The following is a 20,159-nucleotide window of genomic DNA, read 5'->3' on the forward strand; positions in this document are numbered from 1 at the left end:
AGCTAGGGAGAAGCCCACACGCAGCAACAAAGACCCAACACAGCCAAAAATAAATAAATAAATAAATTTATTAAAAAAAGAATTGCAAGGCATCCTTGAGTCTATTGGAAATGCCTAAGACATGATAGAACTTCCTTTAGAGTCACCATTCTAGGTACATGGCAGCCACATGAAGTTGTATGTCATTCAAACCATTGGGTAGGGAGATTGAAGAGATGTCATACATAGAATGTCACCGACTCATTAGGGGATAAATTCAGGTTTACAATCCACAGCTTGCCAAGAAGCAATACTTTTGTGATGAGACAGTAGCGGTGTTGTTACTATTCTCAGTGAAACGGTATCAGTCTTTTAAGATGGAGATGGAAAGCGTGGGTAGAACCTAAGGGCCCCGAGGACACTCTATGCCCCTTAGTAAGACCACAGTCACTAAAGTGAAAACTAACACTGGAACAGTTATGAAGCCAAGGAGAGCTACCACCACCCCTAAAATACTGTAGCGAAAAAGGCAAAGTGAAACATGGCCAGTCAGGCACAAGTCATAAAGCCTACAAAGTAAAGGGATATTCTCTGATACAGTGTTCCAGAACTGCAGACTCAATGGACAGAAAAAAAAGTTGTGATTAATGCCCCTTTGGGGAGAACTTGAGCTAGAAAAAAAACCAGCCAACTAAACTTCACTGGGGAGATAAGTAAGACAAATAGTGACCTTGCAGTGATCTGAAGGGCCTCTCCTCCTCCTGGGCCATTTGAGCAAAAGAATGAACACGTTGTAGCCTGACTTTGCTTTGGTGTTCTGAAATGGCTGGAGGTGGAGAGAGGAAAATGCTTTGAGGTTTCACCACAGAAATGTTGCTGGCGTGTGGCTAGCTAAAGGGCAGGCATTTTGGTTAGCTATGTATTGATGTTATTGGGTGTATTTTATATGGTGAGAATCTCTTTGTCTGATGGCATCCACTGCCTAGGATAAATGATGCATATAATATATAAACACGTTCTGAGTTTATTTGGGTGGTAGAGCCTAATTGTGAGGTTTGAAACATTTGTCCTGAGTACAATTTGCTCCCAAAGTTGAAATCATTCACTACTTCTTGATGAAGGTGTTTTATCTTCCTGATAGACTATTGGAAATAATTCCCCACCATCTCTCATTCCCCTACGTCTGAGGGCTAGGGATTTGTGGAGACCATAGAAACGATTTGCTCAATATCCACAGATCCTTGAGATATTGAAACCTGAGCTTCCATTTGAATTAAACTTACACTCACCTGGCAGTAAGGGTTTTTTTGTTTGGTTTTTGGTTTTTGGTTTTTTTGAGAATACAGTGTTCAAAAGGATCACTGATTCTTGCACCTAAGAATCAAAGAAATAAAAGAGCATACCATAAAAGGGCCAAACTTCGCACTAGATACACTGACAGACTATAACACTAATTCTAAAATATATATTAACAGAAAGACAGTTGAAAAAAATTTCTAAATTTGTGCCTAAATAAAGATAAATACTTCGAATTCAGTTGTTCTACCAATCTACTTAAAATTCAAACTTCTCAGATCAGCCATCCAAGTGATACGTTTTGTCTTCCAGTCTTGAACTGGTGAAAGTGCTCTTAAAATATGTACGTAGGAAATGCTACGTCTTTGTATTTTTAAGGATGGAGAGAAGGCATAGCATTTTATAAATGGTACAACATAGAGGGACCCTTTGTAACTTTAAGTAATGTTTTGTTTTTTGTCTTTTTCAGAAAGGTGCTCTGAAAAGTCTTATAAAAATACATTTCTATATAAGCTGTGCAGTTCTCGGGAAAATTCAGACCAAACCAATTGCGGCCAGTTAAATTTATCTCGTCACAGAACTAAGAAAACAAATGCTTTTCCTCTGCCGCCCCAGCACCCTCTTCGTCTTCCCTGACGGGTGGGCAGCACGCCATTCTTTCCCTTTGCCTTTCCTGACGATTGTAATTTGGGCACACTCTTTACCAATCTCACGGGGAGTAGCTCCTTGCTTTCTTTTCTCCCTCTTCCCGACTTTTTCTCCCTCTCTGAATACATTTCACAGACGACCGTCTTCGAAAATAACAACATCAATTAATTTTTTAACTTAAAAAAAATCACATTTAGCCCTGAGTCTGCCCTCTCCATTGATGTGTCATGTGCGGAGCAGGCTGTGAGGGTCTGATAAGCCCCGTCTGTGAAGTCTCTTCAGTAGGAGGCCAGGCACTAGCCGCTCCACAGACAGGCTGTTTATTTCATCCAGCGCTGCTCCGGGTGGTTTGACAGTTGACCCGCACATCTCCCGGGCTCCAAGACCGAGACCGGAGAAGGATGCAGCTTCGCCTCTGTGCCCGCCACTGAAAGCTGTTCTTTGTTGTTTATTTGTTTGGCTGTGGTTGTTGTTGTTTGTTTTGAATAGACAACAGTTCTTCCCATGAGAGCTCCCCCAGTTAACGATTACGCTTTCTCACCGCACTGCTCTTCTTCCCCTTTTGCAGAATCCGATGATCTCCGTGGGGACCCTGCACTCAGCCATCAAAGCCCTCCCGCCCCTCAGGATGCTCGTAATTCAATAGTAGATGCAGGCGGCGGCGTTGAAAGCATCACACAGTGTCCCCAGCAGCTTCCTCAGATGATGGCTGCAGGTAAACGTCAGTGGCCAGCACGGAACACAAACAAGGCATTCTGCGTCTTAGTGGAAAGCCTCCCCAGCCATGAAAATAAGTATTGAACCAGGAGCCTGGGCTCCTCAAAGAAACCAGGCTCTGGAACTAGTGAACATCAAAGAGCATTAAGTCAAATGTAACTTATTTTGCTGACCTTTTATTTTTTTATTTTTTTATTTTTTTAGCTCTGTGCTATTTGTTTTCAATATTATTTATTTGTTTATTTTGTTTCGATGAAAGCCTGTGCTTGTAAGAAATATTTTGGGAGTCACTTTAGAAAGACACCTGCATTTCCTTAATGTACGGATGTAAATAGTTTGTAAAGGACGGAATATGTTACAAGGTAACACTTAATAAATTCAGTCAGGACCAGTTTGACTGCTTGACAGCTGATTTTAGAGATTTTATTACATGATTAGAGGGTGTGCCTGCTTCAGAATTACACTTGGAAACAGATGAATTTATTTATTCTAAGCCAGTTGACTTGTTTTACCCAGAGAGTCCTCTGACTTTGCCTCTCCACCAGGGAACTTAACTAACGTTTCACCTGGAGAAGGAAGCAATTCTTCAGTTTTTTCCAGGGGTACTTCCTTAATGGCATGGTGTGTATAATATAAGCTGCATGTCATTAAGTTTCCTCCCAGAATATATTTGGAAACTCTTTTATGTTTACATCTGGAGAAAGCATTGCTGTAGATTACAGTGCTGTTATTTTTTGTGGTTTGGGAATGTGCTTAAACGAAGCCTCACCTCTCTAGAAATGCGATTTGTTTTCAAAGAGACACCATTGCCTGTGGACTCTAAGTCAGAGTTTCTTTCCCCCCACCCCATCACAGCAGCCGATGGTTTGGGGAGTCTCGCGATCGACACGACCCAGCTGAACATGTCAGTGACGGACCCCACCGCCTGGGCCACCGCTATGAATAACTTGGGCATGGTTCCCGTGGGGTTGCCTGGACAGCAGCTCGTGTCGGGTAAGCTTTCTCCTGGATTGGAAGATGCCTGCAACCACGCCACGGGGTGTGGGTGACAGGCGCCTTGGCAGTCTTTCCACGCGCAGGTGTTGAGCCCGGTCTGGGATTTATGACCGGGGCGTGGTTTGGCAGACTGTGTGCTTGAGATTCTGGTTTTTTTTTTTTTTTTCTTAATTTATTTATTTATTTTTGGCTCCGTTGGGTCTTCGTTGCTGCATGTGGGCTTTCTCTAGTTGTGGCGAGCGGGGGCTACTCTTCGTTGCGGTGCGTGGGCTTCTCGTTGCAGTGGTTTCTCTTGTTGCAGAGCACGGGCTCTAGGTGCGCAGGCTTCAGTAGTTGTGGCACATGGGCTCAGTAGTTGTGGCTCGCGGGCTCTAGAGCGCAGGCTCAGTAGTTGTGGTTCACGGGCTTAGTTGCCCTGCGGCATGTGGGATCTTCCCAGACCAGGGCTCGAACCTGTGTCCCCTGCATTGGCAGGCAGATTCTTAACCACTGCGCCACCAGGGAAGCCCCTGTGCTTGAGATTCTTACCCTCATCACCTCACTCTTCTGCCTAACAGCCATTCTCAGAAAAAGCCACACGCAGTTCTCTCTCACCGGTGGCACTGCAACATCAATTTTGTATTTTAAATGGGTAAATAGAAGAGCTAATATTTGCTTTCCAGTTTGCAAAACTCTTCCACAGACGTTATGCCATTTGATTCCACAGTCTTCTCTTTGAGACAGGTATACACTTATGGTGGTCGTGGCTCTTGTTCATGTTCCCATGTTAAAAACAGGGAAAGAGGGGACCAGAGTTTGGGTGACTTGTCCAGCACTGAAGTGGCAGAACTTAGAAACCCAACTCAGCTGGCACTGCATTCCCTGTTTTCTTTCTGTCACACTTTGGAATAGTAATAACAGTCGTGTATTCAATTTAGAAAATGGTTGGAGATGTCACAAAGTAGAAGGTCATTTGAAAGAGTTGATCATTTAATAACACATGTTTATTGCAGATTTTCCATGTGCCCTGTAACAAGTGCTTTGGGAGATAGAAAAAAAAATATATGTATATAAGTGTCCTTGAGGGTTCAGGGAGCATATCTCCCCAAACTGAAAAACACAGCGACAAAAACAGCAATAAAAATGTGTAGAATCAGGTGCTAAGAGGTGGTTCACTAATTTCCAGAAGGATCAATGCCTAGGGCTCTGAGGGAAGATGTTATCAGGGAGGTGAGACTTGAGCTGTCTGGAAAGATACATAGGGCTTCAGTATTCACTTAACTCAGTCAACACACATTTTTTCCCCCTACTTATTTATTTATTTATTTATTTTATTTATTTATTTTTTACAGCAGGTTCTTATTAGTTATTTACTTTATACATATTAGTGTATACATGTCAATCCCAATCTCCCAATTCATCCCACACACCCCCCACTCCCTGCTTTCCCCTCTTGGTGTCCATACGTTTGTTCTCTACATCTGTGTCTCTACTTCTGCCTTGCAAACCGGTTCATCTGTAACATTTTTCTAGATTCCACATATATGCATTAATATACAATATTTGTTTTTCTCTTTCTGACTTAGTTCACTCTGTATGTCAGTCTCTAGGTGCATCCGTGTCTCTACAAATGACCCAATTTCGTTCCTTTTTATGGCTGAGTAATATTCCATTGTATATATGTACCACATCTTCTTTATCCATTCGTCTGTCGATGGGCATTTAGGTTGCTTCCATGACCTGGCTGTTGGAAATAGTGCTGCAATGAACACTGGGGTGCATGTGTCTTTCTGAATTATGGTTTTCTCTGGGTATATGCCCAGTAGTGGGATTGCTGAGTCATATGGTAATTCTATTTTTAGTTTTTTAAGGAACCTCCATACTGTTCTCCATAGTGCCTGTATCAATTTACATTCCCACCAACAGTGCAAGAGGGTTCCCTTTTCTCCACACCCTCTCCAGCATTTGTTGTTTGTAGATTTTCTGGTGATGGCCATTCTGACCAGTGTGAGGTGATAGCTCATTGTAGTTTTGATTTGCATTTCTCTAATAATTAGTGATGTTGAGCAGCTTTTTCATGTGCTTTTTAGCCATCTGTATGTCTTCTGTGGAGAAATGTCTATTTAGGTTTTCTGCCCATTATTGGATTAGGTTGTTTGTTTTTTTAATATTGGGCTGCATGAGCAGTTTATGTATTTTGGAGATTAATCCTTTGTCCATTGATTCATTTGCAAATATTTTCTCCCATTCTGAGGGTTGTCTTTTCATCTTGTTTATGGTTTCCTTTGCTGTGTAAAAGCTTTTAAGTTTCAATAGGTCCCATTTGTTTATTTTTGTTTTTATTTCCATAACTCTAGAAGGTGGGTCAAAAAAAGATCTTGCTGTGATTTATGTCAAAGAGTGTTCTTCCTATGTTTTCCTCTAAGAGTTTTATAGTGTCAGGTCTTACATTTAGGTCTTTAATCCATTTGGAGTTTTTTTTGTGTATGGTGTTAGGGAGTGTCCTAATTTCATTCTTTTACATATAGCTGTCCAGTTTTCCCCACACCACTTATTGAAGAGGCTGTCTTTTCTCCATTGTATATCCTTGCCTCCTTTGTCATAGATCAGTTGACCAAACGTGCGTAAGTTTATCTCTGGGCTTTCTATCCTGTGCCACTGATCTATATTTCTGTTTTTGTTCCAGTACCATATTGTCTTGTTTACTGTAGCTTTGTAGTATAGTCTGAAGTCAGGGAGTCTGATTCCTCAAGATTGCTTTGGCTATTCAGGGTCTTTTGTGTCTCTGTACAAATTTTAAGATTTTTTTGTTCTGGTTCTGTAAAAAATGCCATTGGTAATTTGATAGGGATTGCATTGAATCTGTGGATTACTTTGGATAGTATGGTCATTTTCACAATATTGATTCTTCCAATCCAAGAACATGGTATATCTCTCCATCTGTTGGTGTCATCTTTGATTTCTTTCTTCTGTGTCTTATAGTTTTCTGAGGACAGCAGGTCTTCTACCTCCTTAGGTAGGTTTATTTCTAGGTATTTTATTCTTTTTTGTCACAATGGTGAATGGGGTTGTTTCCTTAATTTCTCTTTCTGATCTTTTGTTATTAGTGTATATGAATGCAAGAGATTTCTGTGCATTAATTTTGTATCCTGCAACTTTACCAATTACATTGATTAGCTCTAGCAGTTTTCTGCTGGCATCTTTAGGGTTCTCTATGTATAGTATCATGTCATCTGCAAACAGTGGCAGTTTTACTTCTTCTTTTCCAGTTGGTATTCCTTTTATTTCTTTTCCTTCTCTGATTGCCATGGGTAGGACTTCCAAAACTATGTTAAATAATAGTGGCGTGAGTGTACATCCTTGTGTTGTTCCTGATCTTAGAGGAAATGCTTTCAGTTTTTCACCATTGAGAATGATGATTGCTGTGGGTTTGTCATATTTGGCCTTTATTATGTTGAGGTAGGTTCCCTCTATGCCCACTTTCTGGAGAGTTTTTATCATAAATGGGTGTTGAATTTTGTCAAAAGCTTTTTCTGCATCTATTGAGATGATCATATGGTTTTTATTCTTCAATTTGTTAATATGGTGTATCGCATTGATTGATTTGCATATATTGAAGAATCCTTGCATCCCTGGGATAAATCCCACTTGATCATGGTGTGTGATCCTTTTAATGTGTTGTTGGATTCTGTTTGCTAGTATTTCGTTGAGGATTTTTGCATCTATATTCATCAATGATATTGGTGTGTAATTTTCTTTTTTTGTAGTATCTCTGTCTGGTTTTGGTGTCAGGGGGAAGGTGGCCTCGTAGAATGAGTTTGGGAGTGTTCCTTCCTGTGCAGGTTTTTGGAAGAGTTTGAGAAGGATGGGTGTTAGCTCTTCTCTAAATGTTTGATAGAATTCACCTGTGAAGCCATCTGGTCCTGGACTTTTGTTTGTTGGAAGAGTTTTAATCACAGTTTCAATTTCATTACTTGTGATTGGTCTGTTCATATTTTCTATTTCTTCCTGGTTCAGTCTTGGAAATTTATACCTTTGTAAGAATTTGTCCATTTCTTCCAGGTTGTCCATTTTATTACCATAGAGTTGCTTTCAGTAGTCTCTCATGATGCTTTGTATTTCTGCAGTGTCCATTGTAACTTCTCGTGTTTTCATTTCTAATTTTATTGGTGTGAGTCCTCTCCCTCTTTTTCTTGAGGGGTCTTGCTAAAGGTTTATCAATTTTGTTTATCTTCTCAAAGAACCAGCTTTTAGTTTTATTGATATTTGCTATTGTTTTCTTTGTGTCTATTTCATTTATTTCTGCTCTGATCTTTAATTTCTTTCCTTCTAGCTTAAATTTAGTTAACCTTACTAACTTTGGGTTTTGCTTTGTTCTTCTTTCTCTAGTTCCTTTAGGTGTAAGGTTAGATTGTTTATTTGAGATTTTTCTTATTTCTTGAGGTAGGATTGTATTGCTATAAACTTCCATCTTAGAACTGCTTTTGTTACATCCCATAGGTTTTGGATCATCATGTTTTCAATGTCATTTGACTCTAGATATTTTTTGATTTCTCTTTTATTTCTTCAGTGATCTCTTGGTTACTTAGTAACGTATTGTTTAGCCTCCATGTGTTTGTGTTTTTCCATTTTTTTCCCTGTAATTGATTTCTGATCTCATAGTGTTGTGGTCAGAAAAGATGCTTGATATGATTTCAGTTTTCTTAAATTTACTGAGGCTTGATTTGTGACCCAAGATGTGATCTATCCTGGAGAATATTCCTTGTGCACTTGAGAAGAAAGTGTAATCTGCTGTTTTTGGATGGAATGTCCTATAAATATCAATTAAATCTATCTGGTCTATTGTGTCGTTTAAAACTTGTGTTTCCTTATTAGTTTTCTGTCTGGATGATCTGTCCATTGGTGTAAGTGAGGTGTTAAAGTCCCCCACTATTATTGTGTTACTGTTGATTTCCTCTTCTATAGCTGTTAGCGTTTGCCTTATGTAATGAGATGCTCCTATATTGGGTGCATATATATTTATAATTGCTATATCTTCTTCTTGGCTTGATCCCTTGATCATTATGTAGTGTCCTTCCTTGTCTCTTGTAACTATTTTTATGTTAAAGTCTATTTTATCTGATATGAGTATTGCTACTCCAGCTTTCTTTTGATTTCCATTTGCATGGATATCTTTTCCCATCCCTTCACTTTCATTCCGTATGTGTCCCTAGGTCTGAAGTGGGTCACTTGTAGACAGGATATAGATGGGTCTTGTTTTTGTATCCATTGGGCCAATCTATGTCTTTTGGTTGGAGCATTTAATCCATTCACATTTAAGGTAATTATCGATATGTATGTTCCTTTTACCATTTTCTTAATTGTTTTGGATTTGTTATTTTAGGTCTTTTCCTTCTCTTGTGTTTCCCACTTAGAGAAGTTCCTTTAGCATTTGTTGTAGAGCTGGTTTGGTGGTGCTGAATTCTCTTAGCTTTTGCTTGTCTGTAAAGCTTTTGATTTCTCCATCGAATCTGAATGAGATCCTTGCCGGGTAGAGTAATCTTGGTTGTAGGTTCTTCCCTTTCATCACTTTAAATATATTGTGCTACCCCCTTCTGGCTTGTAGAGTTTCTGCTGAGAAATCAGCTGTTAACCTTATGGGAGTTCCCTTGTATGTTATTTGTCGTTTTTCCCTTGTTGCTTTTAATACTTTTTCTTTGTCTTTAATTTTTGTCAGTTTGATTACTATGTGTCTTGGCATGTTTCTCCTTGGGTTTATCCTGCCTGGGACTCTTTGCGCTTCCTGGACTTGGATGGCTATTTCCTTTCCCACGTTAGGGAAGTTTTCGACTATAATCTCGTCAGATATTTCCTTGGGTCCTTTCTCTCTCTCGTCTCCTTCTGGGACGCCTACGGTGCAAATGTTAGTGTGTTTAATATTGTCCCAGAGGTCTCTTAGGCTGTCTTCATTTCTTTTCATTCTTTTTTCTTTAGTCTGTTCCACAGCAGTGAATTCCAGCATTCTGTCTTCCAGGTCACTTATCCGTTCTTCTGCCTCAGTTATTCTGCTATTGATTCCTTCTAGAGTATTTTTCATTTCAGTTATTGTATTGTTCATCTCTGTTTGTTTGTTCCTTAATTCTTCTAGATCTTTGTTAAACATTTCTTGCATCTTCTCGATCTTTGCCTCCATTCTTTTTCTGAGGTCCTGGATCATCTTCACTATCGTTATTCTGAATTCTTTTTCTGGAAGGTTGCCTATCTCCACTTCACTTAATTGTTTTTCTGGGGTTTTATCTTGTTCCTTCATCTGGTACATAGTCCTCTGCCTTTTCACTTTGTCTGTCTTTCTCTGAATGTGGTTTTCATTCCACAGGCTGCAGGATTGTTGTTCCTCTTGCTTCTGCTGTCTGCCCTCTGGTAGGTGAGGCTATCTAAGAGGCTTGTGCAAGTTTCCTGATGGGAGGGATTGGTGGTGGGTAGAGCTGACTGTTGCTCTGGTGGGCAGAGCTCAGTAAACTTTAATCTGCTTGTCTGCTGATGGGTGGGGCTGAGTTCCCTCCCTGTTGGTTGTTTGGCCTGAGGCAACCCAGCACTGGAAGCTACAGGCTCTTTGGTGGGGCTAATGGCAGACTCTGGGAGGGCTCATGCCAAGGAGTACTTCCCAGAACTTCTGCTGCCAGTGTCCTTGTCCCCGTGGTGAGCCACAGCCACCCCCTGCCTCTGCAGGAGACCTTCCAACACTAGCAGGTAGGTCTGGTTCAGTCTCCTATGGGGTCACTGCTCCTTCCCCCTGGGTCCTGATGCGCACACTACCTTATATGTGCCCTCCAAGAGTGGAGTCTCTATTTCCCCCAGTCCTATTGAAGTCCTGCAGTCGAATCCTGCTAGCCTTCAAAATCTGATTCTCTGGGAATTCCCCTTCCCATTGCCGGACCCCCAGGTTGGGAAGCCTGACGTGGGGCTCAGAACCTTCACTCCAGTGGGGGGACTTCTGTGGTATAATTGTTCTCCAGTTTGTGAGTCACCCACCCAGTGGATACGGGATTTGATTTTATTGTGATTGCACCCCTCCTACTATCTCACTGCAGCTTCTCCTTTGTCTTTAGATATGGGGTATCTTTTTTGGTGAGTTCCAGTGTCTTCCTGTCGATGATTGTTCAACACTTAGTTGTGATTCCTGTGCTCTTGCAAGAGGGAGTCACACTCTCAACACACGTTTTTTGAGACACTGTCCTGGTGCAGTGGCTCCAGCAGTAAACAAAATAGGCACGGTCCCTGCCCTCCCAGAATTTGCAATGGAGGAGCAACAGTTATTATTATAGTGTGGTCATTGTTATATGTCAGAAGAACAGTTCACTTTTGCGCATCAAGTTAGATGAGGGTAGACGGTATGCATTAAGTAGAAACCAGTTGCCTTTGGAGAGTTACTAAGTTTCACACCCACGAACCTGTGTACTTTGAGTTGAGTTGACCAAACATTTTGTTTTTTGTTGTTGTTGTTTGTTTTTGTTCTTTTTGTCAATATGGACCATACATGTAAAAGTCTAAACTAGCTGTAGTAAATTATATAAAATGTGTGTGCATGTGTACAAACATATATGTGCATGTATACATGTATATGCACATGTATACAAACATATATGTACACACACATACACATACATACATATATAAATATATATGTGGTTTCTTATTTAATATAACAAAGAACATGAGAAGAGAGGACAGGAGACAGGAAAGTGGGAAACTGAAAAAGGAAAGTCAAATATTGAGTTGAAAGCATTATACTTAGAATATTTATAAAATTCTCCAAAATGTTATAAAATTCATACAGTTGAAGATTGGTCTGCTGTCGGATGTGTGTGTATATACATAAAATGACATTTTCTATGGTTTGAACATGCATTTATCTGGACTCCTTTTCCCTAAAGCTAATCTAGACAGATACTTCCTTCTAATAAGTTGAGAGCAGAGATTTATATGTTTCTGCCCAAATTTTCTCAACTGCCTAATTGAACTATTCCTATAGCAGAAATTACTTTACTCTTGTCTCCACCTCCCACTCCTCTCAGAAAATGTTGTGTGACTTCCAGAGTAAGCCACAACCTCAATAATTCATGATTTTTTCTTATGATTTTGAGTCTTCTGACATTTTAACCATGACCAGTTTATGATTTTCCCAGCAACTTACCATGAAAAGAATTACAGCCCTACTTGTTATAAAAGATTTACCGTATCTGCCGTGAATTACATTCTCTATCTCCTGTATTAGCCAAACTGCTTCAACTGTGTCTGAGCCTTTTGGGCTCTTCCTGAGCATCCTTCGTCATTCCCCTCATCCACCAACTGAACTACACTCTGCTTTGTTCTCAGGGCTGCCAGCAGACTCTCTTTTTTGACGCTCTCTCAGGGCCAAGTCCTGTTTTATTTGGTTAGTGTTTATTATGTGTTTTCTTCCAGTCTTTTTTCTATGCAAATATTTGGATCCTATTAAATATAAAATTTTCTATTGTGTTTTTTATTAGCACCTTGTCCTAAATTATTTTTCCTTTCTATAGTTTTATATTAAAATTTTAGAATAATCCATTAAATAAATCTTCCACAGTTTTCCTGTATTTACATTTAAGCTATTTCCATTTTTTTACTCTTACTAACCAAGTTTCTTTGGAGAACATAATCTCTTCAAGTATGTAAAAACATTTTACCTTTTCTGTAAAATGATGATTGTATCTGTTTCCTGGGACAGTTGTGAGATTATAATATGATAACTTCACATACAATAGCTGCATAGTACCTACACATAGTAAGCATTCATTAAACATTAACTGTTATTCCTTCCTTTCTTCCTTTTGATGTTTTTCAACAAATAATATTTCAGTGAACCTTTTTTATGCATAGAGCTTTGCAGCAATTAGAATTATTTTGCTTGGATGGACTACTACATGTAGAATTAGTTGGTCAAAACAAATGAACATATTAAACTTTCTTGTTAAATACTGGGTAATTTCCAAAATATAAACACATATTTAATATTTACTGACTTGATATGCAAAGATGGCATCCTTTTATTTTACTTTAAATTATTTTATAAGTACCCTTTTTAAATTGTATCATTTTCCTGCATTTATTTTCTATTCATATTTCCTCTTTTGTAAATATATTACTTTCATACTATATCCATTTATCACATAGGGTTCTGGGTGATGTTTTTATTAGCTTGTATTTGGTCATTACTTTTAAGCATTTTGATCTTTTTTTTTAAATTTTTATCTATTTATATTTATTTTTGGCTGTGTTGGGTCTTCGTTTCTATGTGAGGGCTTTCTCTAGTTGTGGCAAGTGGGGGCCACTCTTCATCGCGGTGCGCGGGCCTCTCACTATCGCGGCCTCTCTTGTTGCGGAGCACAGGCTCCAGACGCGCAGGCTTAGTAGTTTGGCTTGTGGGCCCAGTTGCTCTGCAGCATGTGGGATCTTCCCAGACCAGGGCTCGAACCCGTGTCCCCTGCATTGGCAGGCAGATTCTCAACCACTGCGCCACCAGGGAAGCCCTAAGCATTTTAATCTTGACGTTCATATTTTCTAAAAATATTTATCCAGTCTGTTTTTTGCCTCTTTAGTATTGTTCCTTTAAAAAAAACAAAAGTTTAACATTTCTTTTATGAGTCCCTTATGGTTATTCCATTTCTAAATACAGAAAGGTTTTGCCCACTCTCTACAGTTGATATATAGTCCTAATTTGCCTTGCCTCCATGAATGTACTTCCTTTATCAGAAATTCAATTCTCATGTATATTTCGATCTGTTGCTGAAATACCTCTTCTGTACTACTGATCTCTTTTTATTCTGGCACCACATTGTTTCAATTCTTATAGCTTTATAGTATATTTATATAAAGTATCTTTTTACTGTACCCAATGTGTGGTGCTATTTGTTTCTTCTTCCCATAGTCATAGAGACACAGAATGTTGCTCCTGGCCCAGTTTTCATGCTGGCGCCTCTTTGAGGCAAACTTTAATGTCTCAGAAGGGACATAAAGATAATTTAGTGTAGCCTTCTTTCCAAGAAATCTCCTCTAAAATGTCTCTGACAGAATTATGGAGAGGCTAGATTTTATGAGCGCTTGGCTTTCTCCCAAAGTTTCTGATGTTTCTAAATGACCAACGCCTCTTCCCATGTTTGTTAACATTAAATTGACACTAAATCCCTTTCCTTACTACTTTTTTCCTATTTATTGAGAGATTAAAATTACCAGCAAAACAAGGCACACATTTTTCATATCCTCTGATTTTAATCAAAAGGATTTCCCAGGAAATCCGATGCAGTTATTGCTGCCATATCATGCCATTTTGATGGGTCATTGTGAGCTCCCACAGCTACACCTCCTTCATTTTCCTCCTCTTTCATCATCACCCACATGTTCCCCACCACAATCCCATTCCCACTTTCATGAACTTCCCCATTTACCTTCTTCATATGAAGTGCTACTTGAGATCATCACTCTGAATTTGTTTCTTTTATCCAAAATATACCATTCTACTGGTACACTGGTATACTAAATCCCATACTCGAAGTCCTCCTTTGTCTATGAGCTAATATTTCCCTCCATATGGTATTGTATGTTTATTTTATTCCTCATACTTTTAGATTTGTGGAATTTAAAATTTTTTCTTGTTTTTTTTTTTTTTTAATTATCAGTTCTTTGTGCATTGGTATAGATCCAGGTTTCCTAAACTGGCCTGTTGGAATATCAGTGTCCCACAGTTGTTAGGTAGGGTGGATGTCATGTAAGTATTTACGTGGCCTAACAAGCATGGCAAATTCTGGGTTTAACACAAGTAGGTTGCTTTCTTTGTAGGTTCCTCAGAGCCTTTACTCTGCTAATGTGCAATGCGCAGTTTAAAAGAGTGGTATCTCTTATGTAGGATTCCCTAGACATAATTTAGCCTTTTAAAAATATCTATTAGCATCTCATGAGACACTAGAATATAGCCATCTACACCAGACTTTTCCCGTCAACTGTGGAGATCCCTCTCTAGGACCATCCATCTTTCTTTGCCACATATGATATCTTCCTTGTGATCTAGTTTACAATTTTGTTTGTTTGTGTTTTCACTGAACAGTGTCACTGCCTAATCTCAAGTTTCAAAATAATCCTCACGTGGTCTGGTGTTGCCTGAAAGCTTCTTCCCAGTTTCCTACGATACACGTTGTCTCCTTTCAGGAGCCCCCCCCGATCCCCACCTCTGGTGTCATCAGCTGAAACCAAGAATATCAAATCCCGAGCTTTGACACCATCTGTGTGACCAGCTGCTCCCTTCCTATATACCCTGGCTTCTTCTCCAAAGTTATCATCATCAACTGGAAAGCTTGGAAGGCAGCAGCTGAGTCCCCAGGTGTTAAGTTGCTTGCCCAGGCCTGCCTGGGAACGGGTAATATTTCCTGGATATTCTCTGACTGTAAGATTATACCTTGCTTTGCTCTAAACTTTCTGAAATTTTCTTTCCTAATGTCAGCAATCTCTCCTTAGCTGTTATTGACTTTAAGCGGACATGTATCTCTTACCCGAAGTTTCTCAGTGTGCCATTTGTTGTATTTCAAATACGTGTTCGGAAAAGGCATCACACCTCCCTGTTAGCTGTGGAAGTGCCACGTGCCTTATCACGGCTTAACCTGGAGCCAGTAAAAGATCTCTTTCCTCTCACAAGTATCCGAGTTGTTCCTTGGTTCCTACCTTGAGGTTTCTCCTGAAGCTCTGAGTTTGCTCTCAGCGCCTCTGTTCTCTGCCACTCTGGGAAGAGCTGAGATTTACAACTCATGGGGACAGTCCCCTCTCTGTCCTCTTCCTCTCTCGGACTCACGGATGCCCCCACTCATTTTAATTCTACTCTGCTTCCTCAGAATATTTTTTCTCTAGTTTCCTTGTTGGGTTGTTTAATCCTCCCAGGAACAACTTTATCCTCTTCAGTATGCCCAGATATGAAGAGGCATTTGTTAAATCCTTTCATCTCCTGAAGCGTCACTCTTTTAACTGGGGTTTATTGAGCCAGATGTGCTGAATACTGGGAATACAAGACATAGACCTCACTCTCCTGTATTAGACCCTAGTGGGGGAAATAGAGAAGAGGGAAGAAGCCAATACAGATCAACGTAAGTGGTTCTGCCACTAGCAGATAAAGGGTGCTATAGGATGTCGCTGAAAAGCGGTAAGCAGGAGAATCATATGATTACAGCTGTAGTTTTTGTTTGTTTTGTTTTTTTGTTTTGTTTTTTATGATTTTTATTGGAGTATAGTTGATTTACAATGTTGTGTTAGTTTCAGGTATACAGCAAAAGTGAATCAGTTATACGTATACATATATCCACTCTTTTTTAGATTCTTTTCCCATATAGGCTATTACAGAGTATTGAGTAGAGTTCCCTATGCTATGCAGTAGGTCTTTATTAGTTGTCTGTTTTATATATGGTAGTGTGTATATGTCAATCCCAATCTCCCAATTTATCCTTCCCCTAGAGATTATCATGCTGAGTGAAGTAAGTCAGAGAAAGACAAATATCATATGATAGCTCTTATATGTGGAATCTAGAGCTGTAGTTTTACAGACTGCTTTTATTAAGTCCTACAGACAACTGATGGGAATGAGGGAAGATTGGCAACAAAGAGATCAGTTGGGAGGCTGTAGCAGTTACCAGGTAAGAGAAAATAATGGCAATAATAATCATGGTGGTGGAGGCAGAAGTGAAGGGACCCATGAGACATTTAATTATAGAAAAAAAAAAAAAAAACAGGGATTGATGACTGAGTCCATGTGGAACGTCAGGCGGGTAAAGAATCAACAGTGACTCCTGAGCTTCTAGCTTTGGAAATTGTGTAAATGGTGGAGTCATTGACTGAGATGGGGAAGGCTGGAAGGGAAAAGGGTGAGGGAAGATGGCCAGTTTCTCTTTGGATGTGTTGAGTATGAAGAAGCTGTTGAAGGAAACACGTGGTGATCAGTCACACGTAAGGGTCTAGAGCTCATGAAAGAAACGGGTATGGAGATGTTGCTTTGGCAGTCACAGCACGTGGATGGCCATTGACTCCTATCTCTCCTAGTTACACTTTTGCTGTGAAATTAGAAATAGGCCCTCAGCTGCTCATGCAGGTCTCAGCCTAACCTCTAATTGCATCTCCAAATAGCTCATTCATCTGTGCCCTCTCTTTTGACCCACTAGATTGCTGTCTGTTGCTGGACTTCAAGGTTTGAAATAAGAGAAGTAGTCAGAGACTTTAAAATGTAACCTAGGGATCTATACCTGAAGCCATCTCATCAGCTCACAGAGACACTCAGATAGACTATATGATGATAAACCATCCCCCATACTCGTTTTTAAGATGAAAATTACACTCAAGCCAGCAAACTTCCTTTCTTTAGTCCCTTCAGATACTGATGGTGACACTCTGTCACAGGCATGATTAAGGGATGCAGGTAGCCTGGTGCTTAGTAGTTGGACTCTCTAAAAGATGATGCTCGGTCCTCTTTTGTTTTCATTTTCCATCTTGTTGGAAGATTTCTCATTATCAAGTGTCAGAAAACAAATAGGCCCTTGACTCATATTTCACAATTTATGTACCTGATTTCATGTCCCCTTGACAGTTCTGTTATACTTTCCACGGTTATTTACCCTTTTCTCCCCAGGACAGCAGGACAGTACATTGGTGTATTCATTCATTCACCACAATATTACTGAAAGTTCATAATGTACAGTGTATGTTACAAGACACTAGAGAAACAGCAGTTTACATGACAGACAGGTGATGTTCCTGTGGAGATACACATTTCTAAAGAAGCAGATGTTATCCAGATAGCTGTGCAGGTGATTATATAATTACAGTTGTGGGCTGTTACAAAAGAGGGATGGGAGCCTGACTTAGCTCAGAGGGATTGGAGTGTGTTCAGAAAAGATTCCCCTGAAGAAGTGATATTCGGCCTAAGACCCCAAGGATAAATGGAAATTATCCTGGTAGCAGGAGGGAAGAACAGGAAGAAAGGGCGAATTTGGGAAGATGAGAAAATTCTAAAAGCGGAAAATTCCCTGTGGAATGGCCTGAGGTGATAAGAACTTGGCTCTTTCAAGGAAATGAAAGTAGGTGTATGCATGGGCAAGGAGCGGCAGTTGGCATGGGGCGGGTTGGCAGGTTGGTACTTAACATATGTCTGGAGAGGTTGGCTGGGGCCAGATCCTGCCTGCTAAAGCAAGGAGTACAGATTTTATTTGAAGTGCAGGCTATTATTGAAGGATTTTAAACAGGGAAGCAACCTCTGACTCATGTTTAAAAGAGAAAAAAAGTCAGCCAAGTTGTTTTATAGGGACTGGATTGAAGAGCAGTGAGAGGCACCTGGCCTCACACCTAGAGACTTCTGGAAATCCCAGAAGAGATTAATGGTAGAACGGAGTATTGAGTACCTATTATGTGTCAGGCATTGCCGTAGGTGCTGGGGACGTACACGCCCTCCTGGAGCTTTCGTTCTAGTGCTTTGTTTATGATGTGTGTGTCTACAGTATTTCTAGAGGTAAGAGAATTTGTAGATAATTGTTTCCAAAAACTGTAATATTTGCTTCTGCCTGTACTGTGTACTGTATAAGGTAATTGATGTCACTTCAGACAAATCAAGGCTTGTCCTCCAGTAACTCTCCACAAGTGACAACAGCCCATATCCTTGTTGGCTAGAGCTGTTATGAAATGAAAGTCCTTTCCAAATGCTTGCATAACATAATATAGTTATTTGAAATATAGTCACTTTTTTCTCTTCCATGGAATGAAGCACATAAACATTACTTGCTTTGTAAATTTACTCCTTTGTAGATTGACTTCTTTTGAATTATCGATGTGTAATTTCTTTCTTCCTGTGTATGCCATAACAATTTTTTTGAAAATTTTAAAATCGTTTCCATCTCTTGATTAGCTTAGTCTTTATTTGGTCTGCTGTACTCTGGTATATGTACCATTCAACTAGCGTGTTGAACTGTACAAGTCACTTTCTTACCCACTAGCCTAAAACTAGAGAAAATATATTCAAAGAATTGCATGTATATTTATATATGTATAGATATATTAAGTATACACATATTGCATAGAAATATGTAACATGTACACGTGCATATACATCACAAACACACGCATTCCCTAGCTTTCTTGGTTTCCTTTTCTTCCACTGGGATAGAGCAGCTTTGATATCTTTGACAGCAACATGAGCTGAAGGGAGATATTTGCATTTCATAATGGAAAATTGTGTCCTGGCCTTACAGTAGACATTCTAATGCAGCTGGGAACAGAAAGAAAAACCAAACAGTTTTAATCCTATATTAAAATCAATTTGTGTGTTTTCTATCCTGTGTGCACACATGCATATTACTGTATATTGGAGTTTTGTTTTGAATGAATGTCAACGCCTTTTATTTGTAAATATAGAATAATTGCATAGTGACTTCTGTATCTTGTTTCTTTTTATTTCCTTTTATTTTGCAGCCTTATCATTTTCTGTGTTACATATTGTGTTTCTGAGCTGTAGATATATCACATTATGCCTTTATATAATTAGGCTATCATTTATCTAACAGACTGTGACAGACTGTACACTTATACAACCAAGAACCATATCAAATTCATCTTTGTATTTCCTCTATCATCAAACACAGAGCTGGGTGCTCAATAACTATATAGTTGATTGAATGTGTGATTTGATTTCTTTATATAATTAATTATATAAAATGTATTAATTTTGGAAAAGTCACTTTTATACCTGGTCCTTGGACTATTCTAAAGTATAGCTTTTATGTCATGAATCATGGTTAGATATGAAGGGTGGCCACAACCATCAGCTTCCTTATTTGATGTCTGTGAGATTTGATGTCTTTTTCTTCTTTTTATCTTCCCATCTCTCCTTATCATGCTTATTCTTTCATTTATCTTCTTATACATGTGAAGTATATTTATAACAGCTGTTTTAGTGTACTTATCTACTAATTCTGTTATGTGTGATGTTTCTAAGTTCTTTCTGTGGATTTTTCTCCTTGTGATGGGTCATATTTTTCTGTTTCTTTCTTTGCATGCCTAGTAATTCTTTGTTGGATGCCAGACATTGTGAATTTTATATTGTCAGGTGCTGGATTTTTTTTTGTATTCCTTTAAATATTTTTGAGATTTGTTCTGAGATACAGTTAAATTCCTTAAAAATAGTTTAATTCATTCAAAGGCTTGCTTTTAAGTTTGGATAATTGGATCTAGAGAAGCCTTTGGCCTGGAGATAATTTTATCCTCCTGCTGAGGCAAGACCCTACTTGGAACTCTACCCCAGTACATTGCAAGGTTTCCCCTCTCTGGTTATTGGAAATTTGATCGGCTCCCAGAGCTTTGTGAGCTTCAGAAATGGTACCACCTGCTCCTTTTCCATGATTTTTGCCTTGGTACTTCCTTCACATGGCTGATCAATACTCAGCCAAAGACTTGAGGGGAATCATCTGAAGATCTCCAGAGCTCTCTCTCTGATTAGCTCCTTCCTTTCCAGCGCTCAACCTTATAAT

At 39.4% G+C, this 20,159-nt stretch overlaps 1 protein-coding gene across 6 annotated transcripts in view; it reads left to right on the forward strand.

Annotated features, from left to right (window-relative positions):
• The window catches only part of ENOX1 (ecto-NOX disulfide-thiol exchanger 1), a 312,330-nt gene that overhangs the window by 80,007 nt on the left and 212,164 nt on the right, over positions 1-20,159 (forward strand). For 4 of the 6 annotated variants that reach the window (XM_068526692.1, XM_068526691.1, XM_068526689.1 and 1 more), the window contains 2 exons: positions 2,492-2,638; positions 3,496-3,633. In XM_068526692.1, coding sequence (XP_068382793.1) covers positions 2,492-2,638; positions 3,496-3,633 — 285 coding nt within the window. Of the gene's footprint in view, positions 1-1,831; positions 1,915-2,491; positions 2,639-3,495; positions 3,634-20,159 lie in introns of those variants that run through there. The other 2 variants (XM_068526694.1, XM_068526690.1) reach the window with 2 other exon arrangements.

This window comes from Eschrichtius robustus, chromosome 18, assembly GCF_028021215.1.
Source record: "Eschrichtius robustus isolate mEscRob2 chromosome 18, mEscRob2.pri, whole genome shotgun sequence".
In the NCBI taxonomy this organism is placed as follows: Eukaryota; Metazoa; Chordata; class Mammalia; order Artiodactyla; family Eschrichtiidae; genus Eschrichtius; species Eschrichtius robustus.